We start from the raw sequence: 22500 nt of genomic DNA, 5'->3' as shown, positions 1-22500 counted from the left end.
TTACTTGTAATTATTGAATTTATGGGCATTTTTTCTTTCTTCTCAAGAACATACCCATTCAAATGGGATGAGCCTGCCAAAAGAGTAGCTTATCATATCTATTTCAGTAAACAAAGACTAGTAGATGCCAAAATGTTCATTTTGGGTGGTGGTTTCAATAAGCAAACCAACTATTTCAATTGCAAGAAGAATTCTAAAGGAGAAGTTTCCAATATATTTAATACTATGCCGCAGAAATATCAAGTTATTGGGAACAGATTAAGGGGAAAACAATACGGTGCCCCTTTAATATGTTTTTTTTTTAACTCACAAGGCAAGTGAATACATGCTAATATTATATGAAATACTAAATAAAGGCTTACACTATAGATGTCGAATTTCAGATGAGCTTGTGAGCTATATTTTCTGGTTTATCTACCTGTAAACATGAAACAGTGAGGTACCTGTGTAATTGTACAAATCTAGTTAGACACATACAGTGTCTATAGATACTGCAATTTTGTTGTCTTCTTGCAGCATGCAGTAATACGTTTATATATATATATATATATATATATATATATATATATATATATATATATATATATATATATATATATATATATATATATATATGTATAGTAATATAGAGCAGAACTGATTGTATGTGTGTGTGTATATATATATATATATATATATATATGTATAGTAATATAGAGCAGAACTGATAGTGTTTGTGTGTATATATATATATATATATATATATATATATATATATATAGTATATGTATAGTAATATAGAGCAGAACTGATTGTATGTGTATGTGTATATATGTGTATGTGTATGTGTGTATATATATATATATATATATATATATATATATATATACAGTATCAAAATATCAAGAGCATTGCAGCATGCAGTAAGAATACGAGTGGAGCACTAACACTTACATATGAGTGATAAGGGTTTTTCGCTCGTATAAGTAGAAAATAAATGTGCCAGGTCATAAAGCTCTGGTTAACTGTTTTGCGATCAAATTTTTTTTTACAAAACACAACAAAAATATACTACAAAGTACAGTTACACTCATAATAACACCATCTGAAAAAAAAAATATAAAAAAAATATTGCACAAAAGGACTCAAATATATGAGGTATCAGGTGTTAGAAGAAAGAGAAAAAAAAGCAGGCAAAGGGTTTTAAGAGAGATACTGTGTACATACATATACATGTCTAAATATTATATGTATGTATATATACAGTATATATGTCTATATACAGACATATATACACACATATAAACACATAAATACATATGTATACAATATAAACATATATATAAGTGCATTGGAGCCCTTTGCAGTTAAGTAGATAAAAAAATCTAAAATCATATTTATGCAATATTCATATTTAATAAAATGTTATACTGTTTAAATATTTCACATTTCAATGCTCTGCACATAGCAGAATATGTTCTAAGTATTTGTAAAGAAATATTCCTATATATATATATATATATATATATATATATATATATATATATATATATATATATATATATATATATATATATATACACTGCTCAAAAAAATAAAGGGAACACTAAAATAACACATCCTAGATCTGAATGAATAAAATATTCTAATTTAAATACTTTGTTCTTTACATAGTTGAATGTGCTGACAACAAAATCACACAAAAATTAAAAAATGGAAATCAAAATTTTCAACCCATGGAAGTCTGGATTTGGAGTCACACTCAAAATTAAAGTGGAAAAACACACTACAGGCAGATCCAACTTTGATGTAATGTCCTTAAAACAAGTCAAAATGAGGCTCAGTAGTGTGTGTGGCCTCCACGTGCCTGTATGACCTCCCTACAACGCCTGTGCATGCTCCTGATGAGGTGGCGGATGGTCTCCTGAGGGATCTCCTCCCAGACCTGGACTAAAGCATCCACCAACTCCTGGACAGTCTGTGGTGCAAAGTGAAGTTGGTGGATGGAGCGAGACATGATGTCCCAGATGTGCTCAATTGGATTCAGGTCTGGGGAACGGGAGGGCCAGTCCATAGCATCAATGCCTTCATCTTGCAGGAACTGCTGACACACTCCAGCCACATGAGGTCTAGCATTGTCTTGCATTAGGAGGAACCCAGGGCCAACCGCACCAGCATATGGTCTCACAAGGGGTCTGAGGATCTCATCTTGATACCTAATGGCAGTCAGGCTACCTCTGGCGAGCACATGGAGGGCTGTTCGGCCCCTCAAAGAAATGCCACCCCACACCATTACTGACCCACTGCCAAACTGTCCATGCTGGAGGATGTTGCAGGCAGCAGAACGTTCTCCACGGCATCTCCAGACTGTAACGTCTGTCAAATGTGCTCAGTGTGCCCCTGCTTTCATCTGTGAAGAGCACAGGGCGCCAGTGGCGAATTTGCCAATCTTGGTGTTCTCTGGCAAATGTCAAACGTCCTGCACGGTGTTGGACTGTAAGCACAACCCCCACCTGTTGACGTTGGGTCCTCATACCACCCTCATGGAGTCTGTTTCTGACTGTTTGAGCAGACACATGCACATTTGTGGCCTGCTGGAGGTCATTTTGCAGGGCTCTGGCAGTGCTCCTCCTGTTCCTCCTTGCACAAAGGCGGAGGTAGCGGTCCTGCTGCTGGGTTGTTGCCCTCCTACGGCCTCCTCCACGTCTCCTGATGTACTGGCCTGTCTCCTGGTAGCGCCTCCATGCTCTGGACACTACGCTGACAGACACAGCAATCCTTCTTGCCACAGCTCGCACTGATGTGCCATCCTGGATGAGCTGCACTACCTGAGCCACTTGTGTGGGTTGTAGACTCCGTCTCATGCTACCACTAGAGTGCAAGCACCACCAGCATTCAAAAGTGACCATAACATCAGCCAGAAAGCATAGGAACTGAGAAGTGGTCTGTGGTCACCACCTGCAGAACCACTCCTTTATTGGGGGTGTCTTGCTAATTGCCTATAATTTCCACCTGTTGTCTATCCCATTTGCGCAACAGCATGTGAAATTGATTGTCACTCAGTGTTGCTTCCTAAGTGGACAGTTTGATTTCACAGAAGTGTGATTGACTTGGAGATACATTGTGTTGTTTAAGTGTTCCCTTTATTTTTTTGAGCAGTGTATATATATATATACCTATATATAATCATGTATATACATATAGGTATAGATATACTGTATATTGTACCAAAATATCATCAGATATATGTAGAAATATGTATTTATGAATAAATAGAACATATTCTTCTATGTGAAGAACTTTGGAATGTAAATTATTCATATTTTCATGTTGCACTTGAGAATATGCGATTGGGATTGCACGTGAGTAGGGTGTTAGGTTTTATACAATTTTTTTGCTCCATGGGGAAATAGGTTATTGCGCACACAATATTGTATGTTGGCTTTTTGTGCGTATTGGGTTAGCGAGCAAAAACAGTTTACTTTCAACTGATAATACAAGCGTAACCCGATGTGCAAAAAGCTTACTTCTAGCTCAGTTAACTCTCAAGCGGGAGCATTTAAATAGAGCTCCACTAGTAATATGAGTAAGAATGTAAAAATGTTAACTAGGTTTGATACTTTTTAACTTAATTCCGCAGCTTTACATCAGACAGGAAGCAAATGTATCTATCATATTTATGCTTTTTAAAAAATTATTCAGGAATGGGGGGAAGATGGGAGACCGATACCACATGATTCAACTCCATTAAATATTGGTGACATAGAAATATACATTTGTCTCTGAGGTTTTTTTTTCTCCACACATCCTTTGACTCTGCTCTCAGCCATCAGATTCTAATGCTCATCTCACATATCCCCCTTTTTACTGTACACTTCACTCAGTGTTACATTAGTACCATCCCACCCACCTTCTTAGTAAAGATACACAAGTTTATGTTGCATTGCACAATTATGTATTTGCTTTTTCATAGCATTTTAGCATGTTATTGTTTTCCTGTTTTTAACCATTACTTTTTACTGATATTTGATTGGTAAATTTTATCAGGGCAGTTGTCTACAGAGCAATGGTATTCATGACAAATGAAAAGAATCAATGAAGAAGTGATTTTAAAGGGACATTGTACTCAATTGTCCATTTTACCTGCTGGATTATATTTCATTGTTTGCAGACAGATTGTTTACTTTTATTTGTTATTTGAAATAGCTAATTTTTGCCTATTGTATCCAAACCTACACTGAAAATATAAAGTATCAGACTTTTTTTTGTAGATTGGAGACATGAGCACTACTTAAAGGGACAGTCAAGTCCAAAAAAACTTTCATGTTTCAAATAGGGCATGTCATTTTAAACAACTTTCCAATTTACTTTTATCACCAATTTTGCTTTGTTCTCTTGGTATTCTTAGTTGAAAGCTAAACCTAGGCGGTTCATATGCTAATTTCTTAGACCTTGAAGGCCGCCTCTAATCTAAATGCATTTTGATAGTTTTTCACCACTAGAGGGCATTAGTTCACATGTTTCATATAGATAACATTGAGCTCATGCACGTGAATTTACCATGGAGACAGCTCTGATTGGCTAAACTGCAAGTCTGTCAAAAGAACTGAAATAAGGGGGCAGTCTGCTGAGGCTTAGATACAAGGTAATTACAGAAGTAAAAGGTGTATAATTATAACTGTGTTGGTTATGCAAAACCGGGGATATTGGTAATTAAGGGATTATCTATCTTTTAAAACAACAAAAATTCTGGTGTTGACTGTCCCTTTAATCTTCCAGTGGGGGTATGAGGGAGAGAGAGATTTTGTATGTGAAATAGCTGTTTGTACTTATTCAAAACTCACCAGTCACAATTAGCATTGCAATACCTAACATAAATAATATTAGCAGGTCTGATTTATTTGCAGGCTCAGCATAGTTTTATGGGTATGTCCTAGGTGATTATTATTATCATTTATTTGTATAGCGTCGCCAAATTCCGTAGGTGATGGTTTCATTAAGAAAAAAAGCAATTTTAAATACAAAAATAAGTATGAAGGAACAATTTGCCATACTTTTAATACCATTTGGTAGTTATAACAAGTAATTTGGAACACATTAAAGGGACAATATACACCAATGGTCATATAACTGCATGTAATATACACTACTATAAAGCACATATGCACAGATACTAATATAAAAATCCAATATAAAACCTTTTAAAAACTAACTTAGAAGCTCCCAGTTTAGCTCTGTTGAAAAGGTTAGGCTGGGACACCAACTAAAATGGGCTGGAAAGCAAAAAGACCCCCTCCCATGCATATGAAAAGACCCTTTACACAAACAGGAGCAAGCTGGAGTAGGTAGACAACAGTGTACTTTTAAAACTTTGGGGCTTGGATAGGAGTTAGGAAAATCAGCACAGTGTTTTTTAAAATAAGCAAAACTATACATTTTTACAAACAAAAACCTGTATGGCCAATATAAATGGATCATCTACAAAACATTTATACACAGAAAAATCTATTGTACAATGTCATTTTAAAAGGGGAAATAATTTGTTTAGTACAGTGGCCCTTCCACACACATTGTATTAGTTAGTTTGCATCCCCTTTGTGACAGAAGTAGATTAATTAACCATTTTAAACATACTATTTCCTTGTATTATCTGACACAGCTTCCCCCCATCTATCTTTGCTAGAGTAACTAAACCTAATCTGTGGGTCATCAGTAGAATAGGCTCCCAGCTGCACTGCAGTCTGAGCAGGAGGTACTTAGATACAGCAAACAGCCTACACTTTGCTTTCCCTAAGCATTTATATGTTGGCGTGTATTTAAGTGATTCATTGCCAAAATTGTAATAGTCTTATTCATAATATTATGTAGTTGAGATTACTCATTGCAATTATTATTGTACTACCTCTAAATGTTAATATAAATCTTTTTTTTTCTTTTGCTCTTTAAAATCTTCAAAATATTTGCTCTTGGCAAGGATTTCCATTAACCTGATGGGACAGAATTATTGCTCTCAATAAAGACGGCTTTTGCTCAGCATAATAACAAGTTAAACCCAGAGCCAAGAGGATATCACAGTAATGCTGCCACGTGTTATGCCAAGAATAAAACAAATATATGATCTGATTTATATTTCCTGTGTACGTTAGTCATATCATGTTATTTATAAATCACTTAGAGAAATCAGACTAGAGTCAATTGAATCAATGGCACAATATAGTTACTTTACAACGTTTCAACCCACTCAAATCCTTTCCTTACTCCTGAGAGGTTCTTGAAAGGAAATTCTGATGCAAAAATGATATGCTCTGATTTGTTAATACATGGCATGTTTGCATTACTGGCCCTAGATAACTGTTTAAAGGGACAGTCAAGTACTGGTCCTAGATAACTGTTTAAAGGGACAGTCAAGTCAAAATTAAACTTTCATGATTCTGATAGGGCATGTCATTTTAAACAACTTTCCAATTTACTTTTAGTATCAAATTTGCTTTGTTTTCTTGGTATTTTTTGTTGAAAGCTAAACCTAGGTAGGCTCTTATACTTATTTCTAAGCCCTTGAAGGCTGCCTCTTATCTCAGTTTTTACAGCTAAACAGTGCTAGTTCATGTGTGCCATACAGATAACATTGTGTTCACTCCCGTGAAATTATTTATGAGTCTGCACTGATTGGCTAAAATGCAATTCTGTCAAAAGACCTAAATAAGGGGGCAGTCTGCTTAGGTACAAGGTAAATACAAAGGTAAAAATTATAGTAATATAACCGTGTTGATTATGCAAAGCTATGGAATGGGTAATAAAAGGGATTATCTATCTTTTTTTAACAATAAAAATTCTGGAGTAGACTGTCTATTTAATCCCCGAAAAAACTAACTACATAGGTATTCTGAAGCTCCAAACATAGTAGCAAGCATTGTAGCATCTGAACAAGAAACTGCCAGGAAACCAATCAGGACTGGCAGTTGCAAACACTTCCCTATGGCCACCATTTTACTGTTCAGGAGCTGCAATGCTTTCATTGCCTATTCAGGGGTTACTCACCATCTTGTGCTTGTTTTTGGAAGATAGCAATTTCTGAGGTTCACCTGGTAGTGAAAACAACACTTATTTTTTTTTCTTTCCCACTTTGGTAATGAAAAAATCCAAATGGTCAGGATTAAGGACAAATAAAATGGCGGTATCAGGGGTTTAGCTATTATATCACAGGTATGTTGTGTCCCAGACACCTACCTAAGTATTTATTTAACAAAGAATACTATGGGAATTAAGCAAATTTGATAACCTAATTATAAATAAAACTTTTAAAAAATTGCTTTTTGAGTCACAATTTTTTTTTGGGTTTCATATCATATTAAGTATCAAGAATGTGGATTGTAATTAGTCAAACAGGACTGGCACATTTTAGTGTTGGGCCATTTTTCACCAAACCAATAAAGTTCTGCCAATAAACAATAAAAATGTCTGAAGGTGATCACATCTACATTAAAAAGGGTTCATCTGTAACCATTAACATCATATAATTATCAAGCAACAAAATGTGATCATCCCATATTTAGCTAGGTTCAGTATGACCTGAAGAATTATCATGTGTAACTTTTGCATTAGAATGTCTCTTTAAAGAGCGTGCGCAAATCAGATAGCCATTAAGTTATATTAATTTGACATACTGTGGTTTTGATTTGAAGTAGCATCAATTTGCAAAGTCTAAACAAGACATGGCTGTGAGGGCACCAGGTTTAGGGATATGGTCAAGATTTGAGAAACTCGTGGGTGTGGTCTGGCTGTTTGGGCCCATGTAGGGCTCACAAAGACAACCTAGAACCATGATCATTGTCACAGTTTAGGTGTGTTCCACAACAAGTGTGACATGCAACCTTTGTCTTTTTTCTTTTGTTTTCACATAGCTAACACAGTACATGCATTCGCTCTAGGAATAAATTAGTAACACATTAATTAACTCCAAATATCATCATGTTTGAGTGAGAAATTATTTCCAAGGCCGATCTATCAAATCTAGCCTTCTGAAAACCAGATTGCACATTTCAGTTTTTGCATTTTTCCACATCAATATTTCATAATATTTCTGAGAATATCCAACCACGCTTTTAGGAAAATCATTTCCTTTTCTCAAAGTTTCTTTGTCAGTAACTTGATATGTTCTGTATTATGATAGAAAGATTAACATTTAAGACATCAATGTGACCAGAGAAAGTATGTATTCAATATTAAATGGATCATAGAATACAATATGAAATACATGTTCTCATTAACTATTATAAATTTGTTCGCCTTTGTTCCCACTACAGACGGTTTACCTGTTAAAACTGACAACACCACGATACGTATTAAAGCAAATTTAAATTTAGACCATTAACTAAATCTGGGGTTGATCACAAAATATTTTCAGCTCGTTTTCATCCACCAATAGGCACTTTTCAAATTCAAACTAATTACAATCAATATTTTTCCATTGTTTGGCTCAATGAAAACAGGCCCTATACATAACAGTTTCTTCACCATTTTTCACTTATTGAATACGACAGCTAAAAATTTGTGATACAATGCAAAACTGGTCTTTTTAACATTTGTGAGTATTCCAAGACATTTTAGAATGAAACAGTTAGTTTGTGCACGGGCAATGCACACTGCATATTATAGCCAACAACTCCTTTTTGGATGTACATATTAATTTATGGTCTAGATCCATTAAGCCTCTCTTCATCGCTCTTGTATAGTCCACCATTAGTGGGCTGACTCATACAGCAAACGAGATCTGCAGGAAATGTGAGAAAACAAAAATCATGTTTAGCAATTGCATCTTAAAATGTTTGTCTTTTTTTCATACTCACATTTTCGTGATGAGAGGTTACAGTACTTATATGTTTTGAAACACAATTTCTTATGGCAGCCACGCATGCCGTTGCTTTAAAGTTACATTTTACTCATATGCTTAACCACTTGAAAGAAAATATCACATGAATATCTCTATGTAAAAAAATAAACATATTTTACATCAAAAATTCCCCAGTAGCCATATCCTGCTTGCCTGTCCCAGGACTTACAAGGGAGTGTGTATATGACATGAGCAGACATAGGGGCCTATTTATGAAATGTCTGTCCGACATGATCCGATCAGCGGATCATGTCCGACAGACATCGCTGAATGCGGAGAGCACAGCTCTTGTGAACTGCTGGTGCAACGCCGCCCCCTGCAGATTCGCGGCCAATTGGGTTGATTTCACGCGATCACTGTCCACCTCCTCAGAGCAGGCAGACAGGTTATGGAGCAGCGGTCTTTAGACCGCTGCTTCATAACTGGTGTTTCTGGCGAGTCTGAAGGCTCAAATTAAAGCAACAGCACCTCCATTCTGCATCAAAAAAATCCTTCAATGGTGAGACATCACAGCATACAATAATGACGTTTCGGTCAGCAATTGACCTTAATCATGTTATGAGTCTGAAGGCTCACCAGAAACACGGCCCTTCAAGCTTCATACAGAGCTTGATAAATGGGCCCTTGTGTCACTTGTCTTTTCTTCCTCAGTTCAAGAAGGTTTACAATGAACATGCAAGAACATGGTGAAATCCCACAGGCTCACAATAAAGTATAGAGTGAACTTGACACTGATGATGCTGATTGGTTGTTGTTTTTTCACCAAGCAAATTTAAGTAAAAAGGGTAACTGAATAATAAATGTTCTCTTTCGCAAAGCTGCTTCATTTATAATAAAACCCTTTAAATTGCAACATTTTCTGCAGCTTTCCAATAGATTAACATATCAACAAAGTCTGAACACTATTAGAACAGAACAACACCGTGTTTGCTGCAATTGATTTTCAATGGTCAAACACCACTCACCACTTCCATTATTTGGAGAAACCAATTTGGACTTGAGTTGGGAGAAAACAGGTATTGCCACTGTTATTGTTTAACAATCTCTTTTATTGGCTTTTATCAGTTTCTCCCTGGAGATAGACTGGGACTCTATGCAAGAAAGATTATCGATGTCTAGTGTAGTATTGATATTTGTATATTAAGACTTCTAATAAGCACCCAGAGCATCATTTTCTTAAAGTAATTCTCTTCCCCTATGGATTTGGGGGCTTTGAGTCTTAAAGGGACAGTAAACCTTAAAAATAATGTTATATAATTCTGCACAAACATTATAAAACATAATTGTACCGAGCTGCACTTAGTGCTATGGCACGGTCAGGCCAAGCTGCACTTAGTGCTATGGCGCGGTCGGGCCGGGCTGTGACTATACAGCTGGCCCGATGCGCTGAGTAAATATAACAGACCCGCTCAGCAGAGTACAGAGAGCGGGTCTGTAAAAAAGCGTTTCTTTCTAAAAATTAATCGGGTACAATTATGTTTTATAATGTTAGGCTAATATAATGTTATATAATTCTGCACTATGTGCAGACAGACAGACAGACAGATAGATAGATAGATAGATAGATATATAGATAGATAGATAGATAGATAGATAGATAGATAGATAGATAGATAGATAGATAGAGGTTCTATAACATATTAAATGAATGCTGTTGGGACTAATGGTGTGAAATGCCTTGCAAAGCTCAGTGACTTTTCTGCACTAGGAAGTTCAATAGCTGTTTAGTCATTGTCCTGCAGGGCTTCTATGGCAACCTGGAAAACAATGATTATTTTTATACATTTAATCTTGCTTTCCCAGATAATATCTATCTTTCAGCACTTGGCAAATGGATCCCCACAGATCACATTGATAATCTACTGTTTTATTAAGCCTGATGTAATGCAATGCATTAAAACTCTATATGCTATTGTGACAAAGTGACAACAAAATGACTGAAACAATGATGACAAACAAATTACTACTGATGGAAACAACGTCAATGAGGTCCAGCAATGAAATAGGAAGTCAGGAATGAAAGTGACTGATTAAATTATTTAAAAACAAACTGTGGCCTATAATACATGTGAAGTTCAGTTTCCAGTGACAGAATTCCAACATATTGACAGTCTTGATATGTTGAATGGCGGCAGATCAGCTATTAAACTCAAGCTGTACACAAATGTAAAAGTACTAGATCTAAAGTAATATAGGCAGCTATTACGTCTCAGGGCTTTTTTGTGGGGTACTGGTATCACCACCACCGGTAATATTTGTAATTATCCTGTTTATACTATAGTTTTCACAAGAGGCAAAATATATCAAACCCACACACATTCGCACATTGTAAATAACTATTTCCCTCCTTTCTTTTACTCAAGAAAAAGGACAATATATCAATCAATTAGTACCAGCACTTTCATAAACACTCACCCCATAAATTAGCTCCCTTAATCCAAACTGAAACCCTGTCCAATTGCAATTAGCACTAACTACAACCAGCTCCCAGCAAAGTTCATCTTTTGTGCAGCATAATTATCCAAACAGGTAGTGTTCGAGGAATAACAGTGCTCCCACGGAAATAGCCCGCCACAATCTTAGTCTTACTCTCTAAAGAGAGAGAGAGAGAGAGAGAGAGAGAGAGAGAGAGAGAGGAAAGAGAGAGAGAGAGAGAGAGAGAGAGAGAGAGGGGAAAGAGAGAGAGAGAGAGAGAGAGAGAGGGGAAAGAGAGAGAGAGAGAGGGGAAAGAGAGAGAGAGAGAGGGGAAAGAGAGAGAGAGAGAGAAAGGGGGAAAGAGAGAGAGAGAAAGGAAAGAGAGAGAGAGAGAGAGAGAGAGAAAGGAAAGAGAGAGAAAGGAAAGAGAGAGAAAGGAGATGGAGAGGAAAGAGAGAGAGGAAACAGCGAGAGAGAGGAAACAGAGCGAGAGAGAAAAGAAAGCAAGAGAGAAAAGAGATAAAGAAAAAGAGAGATAAAGAGAGGGAGAAAGAGAGAGAAAAAAAGATAGAAAAAAAAAGAAAGGGAGAGAAAGAAAAGAGAGAGAGAAGAGAGAAAGAAAGAAAAGAGAGAGAGAGAGAAAGAGAAAGAAAAGAGAGAGAGAGAAAAAAAATAGAGAGAGAGAAAGAAAGAAAGAAAGAAAGAAAGAAAGAGAGAAAAGAGAGAGAGAAAAAGAGAGAGAGAGTTTGTTTCTCTGTGTCTGGGAGAGAGAGAGAGAGAGAGAGAGAGAGAGAGAGAGAGAGAGAGAAAGAAAGAAAGAAAGAAAGAAAAGAGGAGAGAGAGAGAGAGAGAAAGGAAAGAGAGAGAAAGGAGATAGAGAGAGAGGAAACAGAGCGAGAGAGAGGAAACAGAGCGAGAGAGAGGAAAGAGAGAGAGAGAAAAGAAAGCGAGAGAGAAAAGAGAGATAAAGAAAAAAAGAGATAAAGAGAGGGAGAAAGAAAGAGAAAAAAGAAAGGGAGAGAAAGAAAAGAGAGAGAGAGAGAGTGAGAGAGAAAGAAGAGAGAGAGAAAGAAAAGAGAGAGAGAGAAAGAGAAATAAAAGAGAGAGAGAGAAAAAAATAGAGAGAGAGAGAAAGAAAGAAAGAAAGAAAGAAAGAAAGAAAGAGAGAGAGAAAAGAGAGAGAGAAAAAGAGAGAGAGAGAGAGTTTGTTTCTCTGTGTCTGGGAGAGAGAGAGAGAGAGAGAGAAAGAAAGAAAGAAAGAAAGAAAGAAAGAAAGAAAGAAAGAAAGAAAGAAAGAAAGAAAGAAAGAAAGAAAAGAGAGAAAGAGGAGAGAGAGAGAGAAAGAAAAGAGAGAGAGAGAGAGAAAAAGAGGGCGAGAAAGAAATAAAAGAGAAAGAAAGAGAGCGAGAGAGAAAGAAAAGAGAGAGAGAGAAAGCAAACTTGGTCAAACATGGTCAGGTTAGTGCGCGAGTGATCGGTGTTAGTTTTTTTTACTAATAATACGCTCCAATAAAGTTTATAGGGGAAGTTAGCATGGTCACGATATCCGAAGTCCTGAATTTAGCGGGCGTCGGGTTTCACTAGCACAAAAACTATTTACTTTAGTTTCAACTTGTAACATGCGCTCTAACCCGCACACATTAAAAGCTTCTGGCGCTGTTTGTGCTTAAATTAAAGCACTAAATAGTACTCCGCTAATGGCCCTTATTTAGTAGCCCAATGGGTATTTGTCTGTGCTGCCAAATAATGTCATGTTATTCTTGATGTTATTCTTAGATTTCCCTAGTTAGTCACTGAACAAAGATATTCACTTTTATAAGTAAAAAAAAAATTATAAGCAGTTTACTAGAGCTTGTCACAGATGTGATTTTATTAGGGTTATCTTTTGACTAGGAAATAGGAAAATATAATTTGTAAAAATATTATTTTGTTTATTCAATATGCCTGTTTTGCATAGCTTATTAAAGGGACATTAAACACTTAATAAATGCTAGATAGAATGTTGCATTCAAAGAAAAGATTAGTCTGAGAATAACTTGTAGATGTATTTTTTTAAAGTTTCATTAGCTGTTTGAATATTGAAAAAATAACTGTAAAGTTTTAGTGTCTATAAAACAATGGGAGCTGCCATGTTGTAACTTAGGTTACCATCTCTACTGTAGCCAATTAGGGACAGTTATAAATAGGTCACTAGAGTGTGCAGGAACTGAAAATCTTACAATTTCAGAATAGAATAATAGGAGAAGGGAACAAAATAAACAATGAAAATATATTGCAGAGTTGTTTATATATATATATATATATACACACACACATATATACACACACATATACACACGATTTATCATTTTATATTACCATCTCAAAGTGTTTAATGTCCCTTTAAAATTGAAATTGCAATGCATTCTTTTTTACCTGATGTTATTTTAATTATATTAAAGGGACATAAAATAAGTTGGGATAGAGACAAAATATAATAATATGTACTTTAATTACTTTACCTGCAAATTTATACTGCAGTGCCTCGCCATTAACCCTTTCTTTTTAGCTTCTGAATTGTAAAGCTCTAACTCCCCCCACACATTTCCTTCTATGCCTGTATCTATATCTATTGTTCTTTCGGTAGAATGCAAAAGTGCATAGGGATTATCTGCTGGAGCATGCCTAGAAGCTGTGAACTCAGTTGAAATACAATGCCTGTGTCTAAACACTGATAAGAGGGGTGGAGTTGGCTGCTCCAGGCAGCTTAACTATGTAATTCATTTTGCTTACAGGGAGTGCAGAATTATTAGGCAAGTTGTATTTTTGAGGATTAATTTTATTATTGAAAAACAACCATATTCTCAATGAACCCAAAAAACTCATTAATATCAAAGCTGAATAGTTTTGGAAGTAGTTTTTAGTTTGTTTTAGTTATAGCTATTTTAGGGGGATATCTGCGTGTGCAGGTGACTATTACTGTGCATAATTATTAGGCAACTTAACAAAAAACAAATATATACCCATTTCAATTATTTATTTTTACCAGTGAAACCAATATAACATCTCAACATTCACAAATATACATTTCTGACATTCAAAAACAAAACAAAAACAAATCAGTGACCAATATAGCCACCTTTCTTTGCAAGGACACTCAAAAGCCTGCCATCCATGGATTCTGTCAGTGTTTTGATCTGTTCACCATCAACATTGCGTGCAGCAGCAACCACAGCCTCCCAGACACTGTTCAGAGAGGTGTACTGTTTTCCCTCCTTGTAAATCTCACATTTGATGATGGACCACGGGTTCTCAATGGGGTTCAGATCAGGTGAACAAGGAGGCCATGTCATTAGATTTTCTTCTTTTATACCCTTTCTTGCCAGCCACGCTGTGGAGTACTTGGACGCGTGTGATGGAGCATTGTCCTGCATGAAAATCATGTTTTTCTTGAAGGATGCAGACTTCTTCCTGTACCACTGCTTGAAGAAGGTGTCTTCCAGAAACTGGTAGTAGGACTGGGAGTTGAGCTTGACTCCATCCTCAACCCGAAAAGGCCTCACAAGCTCATCTTTGATGATACCAGCCCAAACCAGTACTCCACCTCCACCTTGCTGGCGTCTGAGTCGGACTGGAGCTCTCTGCCCTTTACCAATCCAGCCACGGGCCCATCCATCTGGCCCATCAAGACTCACTCTCATTTCATCAGTCCATAAAACCTTAGAAAAATCAGTCTTGAGATATTTCTTGGCCCAGTCTTGACGTTTCAGCTTGTGTGTCTTGTTCAGTGGTGGTCGTCCTTCAGCCTTTCTTACCTTGGCCATGTCTCTGAGTATTGCACACCTTCTGCTTTTGGGCACTCCAGTGATGTTGCAGCTCTGAAATATGGCCAAACTGGTGGCAAGTGGCATCTTGGCAGCTGCACGCTTGACTTTTCTCAGTTCATGGGCAGTTATTTTGCGCCTTGGTTTTTCCACACGCTTCTTGCGACCCTGTTGACTATTTTGAATGAAACGCTTGATTGTTCGATGATCACGCTTCAGAAGCTTTGCAATTTTAAGAGTGCTGCATCCCTCTGCAAGATATCTCACTATTTTTGACTTTTCTGAGCCTGTCAAGTCCTTCTTTTGACCCATTTTGCCAAAGGAAAGGAAGTTGCCTAATAATTATGCACACCTGATTATAGGGTGTTGATGTCATTAGACCACACCCCTTCTCATTACAGAGATGCACATCACCTAATATACTTAATTGGTAGTAGGCTTTCGAGCCTATACAGCTTGGAGTAAGACAACATGCATAAAGAGGATGATGTGGTCAAAATACTCATTTGCCTAATAATTCTGCACTCCCTGTATTTTTTGGCTTACACCTGCATGCTTTGGTAGTCCCGAGGACATTGGTTTAAAACATCTGCTTACCATAACTTGATGGTTGGAACTACATGCTATATCATTGGATCTCTCATCTATTTAAAGGCATATGAAGCCCAAACATTTTCTTTCATGATTCAGACAGAGCATGAAACTTTAAATCATTTTTCAAATTCAATTTTATTATCTTGGTATGTTTTGTTGCATACCTAGATAGACTGGGATTGGTGGCTTCATATATATGCCTCTTCTCATTGGCTCACCCAAAGGGATCAGCTAGCTCCCAGGAGTACATTGCTCCTTCAACAAAGGATACCATAAAAATGAAGTAAATTAGATAAAGGAAGTACGCTGGTAAGTTGTTTAAAATTGTATGCTGCTATCTGAATCATGAAAGAAAATATTTAGGTTTCATGTCCCTTTAAACAATTTCTTTAGGACTGGTTGTGACACATTGTATTTGTGTACTGAAATGTAAAACAAAAAGGAATCAATTTAAAAATAAGGGGAAAAAAGAACTTATGCAGAACATCATGGGGTATGGAGAAGTTTCCTCTTGGAGAAATGAATCTAGCCACATATACCACTTGTTTCAGGAATGTATATTTCTAGCTGCAAATAGTATGCAAATGTAATACTTTTTTGTTTTTATTTAAATAACAAAAAGAAAAGATCAAACGAGGGCTATATTTAAGCCTAAACCAACAAGGCCTGTGCCTAGGGCAGCGGGATTTAAGGGGCAGCATTTGTAGGTGAGGTTCTATGGCATTATGTCTTCCCACTTCTATGCTGTCTAAGGGTCAGATTACAAGTGGCGCACTAATTTTTATTTGCACGCTAACACTGCTAAAAGTAAACTTTTAATGCAGGTGGGTTACCGCACGTATTACAAATGAAAAGTAAAAAGTTTAGTGCTAACTTCTGGACTTCGGATATCGCAATTGCGTTAACTTCCCCCTGTATAGACTTCAAAGGAGCATGCTTTTAAAATAATACACTTATACATTGTTACCATGCACAGCTGCTTGTTTCCCACTCTGCAGGGAAACAAGCAGCGCACAGTAAAAATGTGGACTGTTTTCTCAAATAGCGCATGCCAGATTTAATATTTAATTAGGCACGGCAAGGAAGGTGTTGTAGCAGATCAAATGGATGCAGCTTCCAGTGCGCCGGTGCAAGACTGCTCCCAAACACTAATAGTTCCTGGCTTTTTTTACCGTGCAAGTCTCACGATCTGCTTGCATTTCTAAGCACAATTCCGGCTCCTGAGAAAAGTGACATAAAGGAAAAAAATGAGCATGGTGAAAGGGAGAACTAAAAAGATAAAGTGGTAGAGTGTTTTTTTTTATGTACAGCCCTTTGAAGCAATAATAGAGATTGTGAGAAATATCTAAAAAAACATTATATACGTGCCATTGTAATTTGTATAATATTAATAATAATGTATATGCTTTAAAGGGACAGTCAAGTCTAAAAAAAACTTTCATTTTCAAATAGGGCATGTAATTTTAAACAACTTTCGAATTTACTTTTATAAACAATTTTGCTTTGTTCTCTTGGTATTCTAGTTAAAAGCAAACCTAGGGAGGCACATATGATAATTTATAAGCCCTTGAAGGCCGCCTCTATTTTATTTACTTTTCACAGCAGGGGAGAGCAAGCTCATGTAGGCCATATAGATAGCATTGTGATCACGCCCGTGGCAGACACTGCACTAATTGGCTAAAATGCAAGTCAATAGATAATAACTAAAAGTCATGTGATTAGGGGCGGTCAGAAGATGCTTAGATACAAGTTAGTCACAGAAGTAAAAAGTGTATTAATATAACAGTGTTGGTTTTGCAAAACTGGGGAATGGGTAATAAAAGGGATTATCTATCTTTTTAAACAACAAAAATTCTGGTGTTGACTGTCCCTTTAACTGGATTTTTTATAATGCTGAATTATATATTTTTGGCCTTTGTTTCTAATTTTTATAGCAAATATGAAACATTTGGCTTATGTTTCATTATCTCATCTGGTGGTAAACATGTATCCCCAATTAAGAGCCAGATTACAAGTGGAGCGGTATTTAACACTCCTGCTTATGTTTTCAGCTACTTGACTGCAAAGGGCTCCAATGCACACACACACACATACATTATATATATATATATATATATATATATATATATATATATATATATATATATATATATATATATATATATATATACATACACACACATACATATGTATTTATGTGCTTATATGTGTATATACAGTATGTCTGTAAATATATACACACAGATATATATATGTAAATAATAGAATATCTGCTGACAACCAAAATTGTCCTCAGACAAGCCCCAAAAGCACCCTCCCCTCAAAAAATCACTGTCTCTGTTAAGTAAATCGGTTCAAAGAAATAGTGCATCTAGAACCCGATGTACATGTATTTGTAATACAGAAGCTGCCAGTCCCAGAGAGAAAAACTCAAATAAGTCCCTCTGACTTATTGTAGTAATAGATTGACAAAAGGGTTTGGGATGGCGCTAAAGAAAACTCAAAATAGGTGATTCAAAAGAACACCAATAGTAATTTGCAAGAAATACAGTGTGTATATATAAATATATATCAATTTGGTTACATTATATTTTATATAGAATGTATTGTGCATGAAACCTAGTATATTAATACAAAGCAGCATACATATGAAACCAGCTTAATTATTCACAAATTCATTAAATATAATAACATATAATGAAATATAATATATTATAAAAATAAAAGTAAAGATAAAAACTTCTTGAAAAGTTCTAAAAAGGTTCAATCCCAAAAAGTGAAAAACATTCAGCAGAAAGTGATCCGGCACCCTATCAGATCTGCACTTACTTTCAACAACCTCAATCAGTATGAGGTAAGTAGATGGTATGTGTATTCAAATGCCTTCTGGAGTATAGATCCAGCCGTTGACATATGATGCAAACTGGTCAGGTTTTGCTATGTTGGTGTCAGACACTTCCAGGTACTTCCAAACACTCTCCAAAGTTGATTTCCTCAGTATTCAATGGGTTAACAATTCATTGGACAGGGGGCGGAGCCAACTGGGAAGCTGATGGGTCGCACATTTCAGGAGCTCCGGATACTACACATATAATTTATAGATCTAGTGACCCTGCACGCTTCTAAATCGGTCCCACTATGAAAATTTACTGACATGACTGACCTTGGCACCTATTCCCAAAATTTATAATACTGCTCTGATGAAACTATGCATGTATCGGGAGAAAACTGTCTACAAGCGGCTTGGGGAGCCGCCATCTTAGGGCCTGCATAGTGTCTACGGGGACGACAGAGGCTTACTGACGGCGACTGTGCTACTCCTAAACCTGACGACTGCTGCCAAACTCCAACATGGATACCGCAGAGTGCATTATGAAAGAGATCCACTGTTTTTTGAATAGCTGCCAAGAGGTGCTTGCGGGCTTTGTGGTGTCTGCGCCACGGCAGTCAGAGACAGCGCCCAGTGCCTACCTTTACCGCGCTCCCGCTGTTACTGAGATACCCAAGGGGGAGGATGCTCTGGGGCCCCGGCGTACCTCTCTCACTCGCTTTCATCTCCAGGTCACTCTGGGAGCGGAGAGCGCGATGGCGGTGGCACAACCAAACAAGCAAGAAAATGGAGGCGGGTTGCCGAAAGCTGCACGCTGTACACCTCTGGACACTGTAAGTGCTGTTGGGGGCTCATCGGCTCTGGCGGATCGAGACCTCCTAGCTTGGTACCATCTATCCTCTGGTGTGGCCTTCGGAGATATCTTTGACAAGTGGCAAACTAGCCGGATGGATAAGAAATCAGCCCAAAATGTACATTACTTTATCTATGATCCCTCTCTTGAGTTGAGGACACTGGTAGGGACTTTGGCTTTGCATGAAAGACTAGGAGTGGGCTAAAAATCTCCTTTAATAAATCCATTGCAATGTGAAAGGGAAACAATGTGGTTTTGCGATCAACCAATATCACCACTTCAAGATGGACCTATTAATGTTATACCAAAGTTTAATGCTCTGATGCAGTTACTTAATCTGCTTTCCGTTATTGCAATTTCCATGTTTAGCTATAGTAATATATTTATGGAGACCCTGTCTCTGTGTTGCTAGGCACCGCACTTATTGTTAATGTACAGACTGTTCACGGCAAGACCACGGTGACCTCTTTAAGTATATATTTAAGGTCTAGATTGCATTATAGAGCTATTGTTTGATATAGTTCATCATGCTGGATTGTCTCGCCCACATAAGTGCTATTCCCTTGCCTGCTTCTGTTTAAGGTTTATTATGTTTAATGCCAGGGGAACCTTTTCCACAGCAGGTGGAGCTTGGACTTCACTGAATTTCTTTTTCTGAGTTATTCCTACCACTTTTCCCTCTCATAATATACAGCATCAGATGCATGTATGTCTATTTAAAGATATTCTATGTTAAGGTGCTGTGTTGTGTATGTAGAATGTTGATATGAGTAATGATCGCGCTACACATACACTTGACAAAAGATGGAAATGTACAGCTCTCCAGCTGCTTTGGCCCGTAGTACCTGAATTTGTCGTACTGGACAATAGCATATGCCATACCTCGATCATAAATACACAAGTCTCCCCTGATAGTAGATAGCTATTAATGTTCCCTCTAGAGGCCATCTCTTTAGCCTGACAAAGATAAAAATAACATATTATGATGTCAAAGAGAGTACCCTTTATATAGATATATATGTATACACATATGTGTTTTTACTCCCCCCACTCCCTTCACAGTTAATGGTCACTTATAGCTACACTAAAGCTTGATATGCTGATCTCTACCACTTTAAATGTTTTTAAGACGTGAGTGTCTGCGGCCGGGATACTCTGTCCTTCTCATGTTTAGCTTTATAGACGGGATCTGCATCACATATATAGATGGGAGACCAAATAGTAAGTAGGGGAATACCAATTTTCGCCATTATTCCCACAATTACAACCATACCCCGTGCCCTACTAAGTCTATTACCTTTGGCCCATTTGCTTAACACTCCAATTAACATATAGCCCTTGCCTAAATGACATCAACAATTCAGTAAAAAGGCCTAGAATATATATACACAGCTTTCTTTATATAGTTTTTAGAGCAGGCAGGTCCTGCATCATTGTCATTCCCTTTTATGTGATATAGCGCTTTACTTAAATATTTGGTCTAACATACTCAATTTACCACCTCCCCCCCCCCCACCTTAATATATCTCCTATTTCAGGAGAGTGAATTATGTGGTTTCTCTACCCAATACCACACCTTATTTCTCCTTTTTATAAATATGTCTTGCACTATAAACTTATATTGGCACTACATTTCCTCCAAGCAGAGCAAGATTGTTTAGTATTATTTTCCTTTCTCACAAATAATGTTTTCCTAAACAAGTCTTATATAACTATTGAGCTTACACTGAGGTTTACCTTGTTGCTATATATCTCTAAATAGCTCTTATACTATTACTTAATTTATGTTTGATATTTACCTGGTTATTTACAATATATCCCAATTATAGCTTTAAAAAACATAAAACAGAGGTTCTTCATTAGGGGCTCATGAGTGGCCCCATCACATCACTGCTTACCTGCCCTATACTGTACTACAACATCTTGGCGGTCTCTATATGGCCACTTACACCTTGCAGTAGGTTTAATGTTTGAACAGAGTTTCTTGTTTATAGCTAATAGGTAATCTGTCATTTAACTATACTATGCACCTAGGTGACCTTGTCTTGGCAGTTTACTCTGTAACAATTTATTTTTCTTTTCATTATGTATGGAAAAGCAATACTTGTTGTTTGGTAAAGAACCTCAATAAAAATTTGTTTAAAAAAAACAAAAAAAAAAAACAATTCATTGGACATGAAAGGGAGGCACAAGCCACAAAAGGGGGCTTACGCATTTCAAAGGGTACAAATCTTTCTTTCCCTTCTTCATCTGATGAATTTGTGTAATAAAGGCGTTATCTAGCTTTTTGTACTATAAAAATTCTTGTGTAGACTGTCCCCTTAAGTGTAAGTGAATCATAATTGTATACAGTTTAAGTAATCAACATTTAAATGAAAATGCCACTTGTTAAAAACACATTTGCACAATTTTTTTTTTTATATATAATGTATGTAAATTTGCTCATATAGGGCCAGATTAAAAGTGGAGTATTATTGTTTGCGCGCAAGCGATATTGGGTTTTTGCATTCGTATTAAAGTTAAATTGTGCTCTTATTACAAGCTGAAAGTAAATACGAACACGTGAGCTCAATCTCGATTTACGCTAGAATGATTACCGCGACTTCAGAGCTCTGGTTAACTGTTTCGGGAAACTAAAAAGTGTCACAAAACACATAAAACATACATTACACAATACAGTTACACTCATAATAACACCATCTAATAAAAAATTATTCTTAAAAAAATATTGCACACAAAGTTATAAACGCTCAAAGATATGAGATCTCAAAAGGCAGACAAAGGGCTTTAACATAGAGATACATACACTTAGAAAACAGAAAGTGTAAGTGTTATACAATTATGGCACACTTACTAAAGTAGGACACGGCAGCACAGTATATAAAAATGATTGCTTTATTGAGAACAAACAACCTTAACCCCTTAATGACCACAGCACTTTTCCATTTTCTGTCCGTTTGGGACCAAGGCTATTTTTACATTTTTGCAGTGTTTGTGTTTAGCTGTAATTTCCCTCTTGCTCATTTACTATACCCACACATATTATATACCGTTTTTCTTGCCATTAAATGGACTTTCTAAAAATACCATTATTTTCATCATATCTTATAATTTACTATAAAAAAAATGATAAAAT

General features: G+C 36.6%; 2 protein-coding genes across 4 annotated transcripts in view; both read left to right on the top strand.

The window, feature by feature from the left end:
- Positions 1 to 14301, top strand: part of LOC128664474 (uncharacterized) — a 41746-nt gene extending 27445 nt beyond the window's left edge. The window contains exons 4-5 of the mRNA XM_053719299.1: positions 11785 to 11986; positions 12168 to 14301. Coding sequence (XP_053575274.1) covers positions 11785 to 11986; positions 12168 to 12671 — 706 coding nt within the window. The 3' untranslated portion in view covers positions 12672 to 14301. The remainder of the gene's footprint in view (positions 1 to 11784; positions 11987 to 12167) is intronic.
- The window catches only part of LOC128663107 (mucosa-associated lymphoid tissue lymphoma translocation protein 1 homolog), a 167587-nt gene that overhangs the window by 22597 nt on the left and 122490 nt on the right, over positions 1 to 22500 (top strand). The gene's annotated exons all lie outside the window — the stretch shown is intronic.

The sequence above is a fragment of the Bombina bombina genome, chromosome 6, assembly GCF_027579735.1.
Source record: "Bombina bombina isolate aBomBom1 chromosome 6, aBomBom1.pri, whole genome shotgun sequence".
In the NCBI taxonomy this organism is placed as follows: Eukaryota; Metazoa; Chordata; class Amphibia; order Anura; family Bombinatoridae; genus Bombina; species Bombina bombina.
Note: the sequence above shows the minus strand (reverse complement) of the source record. Positions and strands in the feature narration are given on the sequence as shown.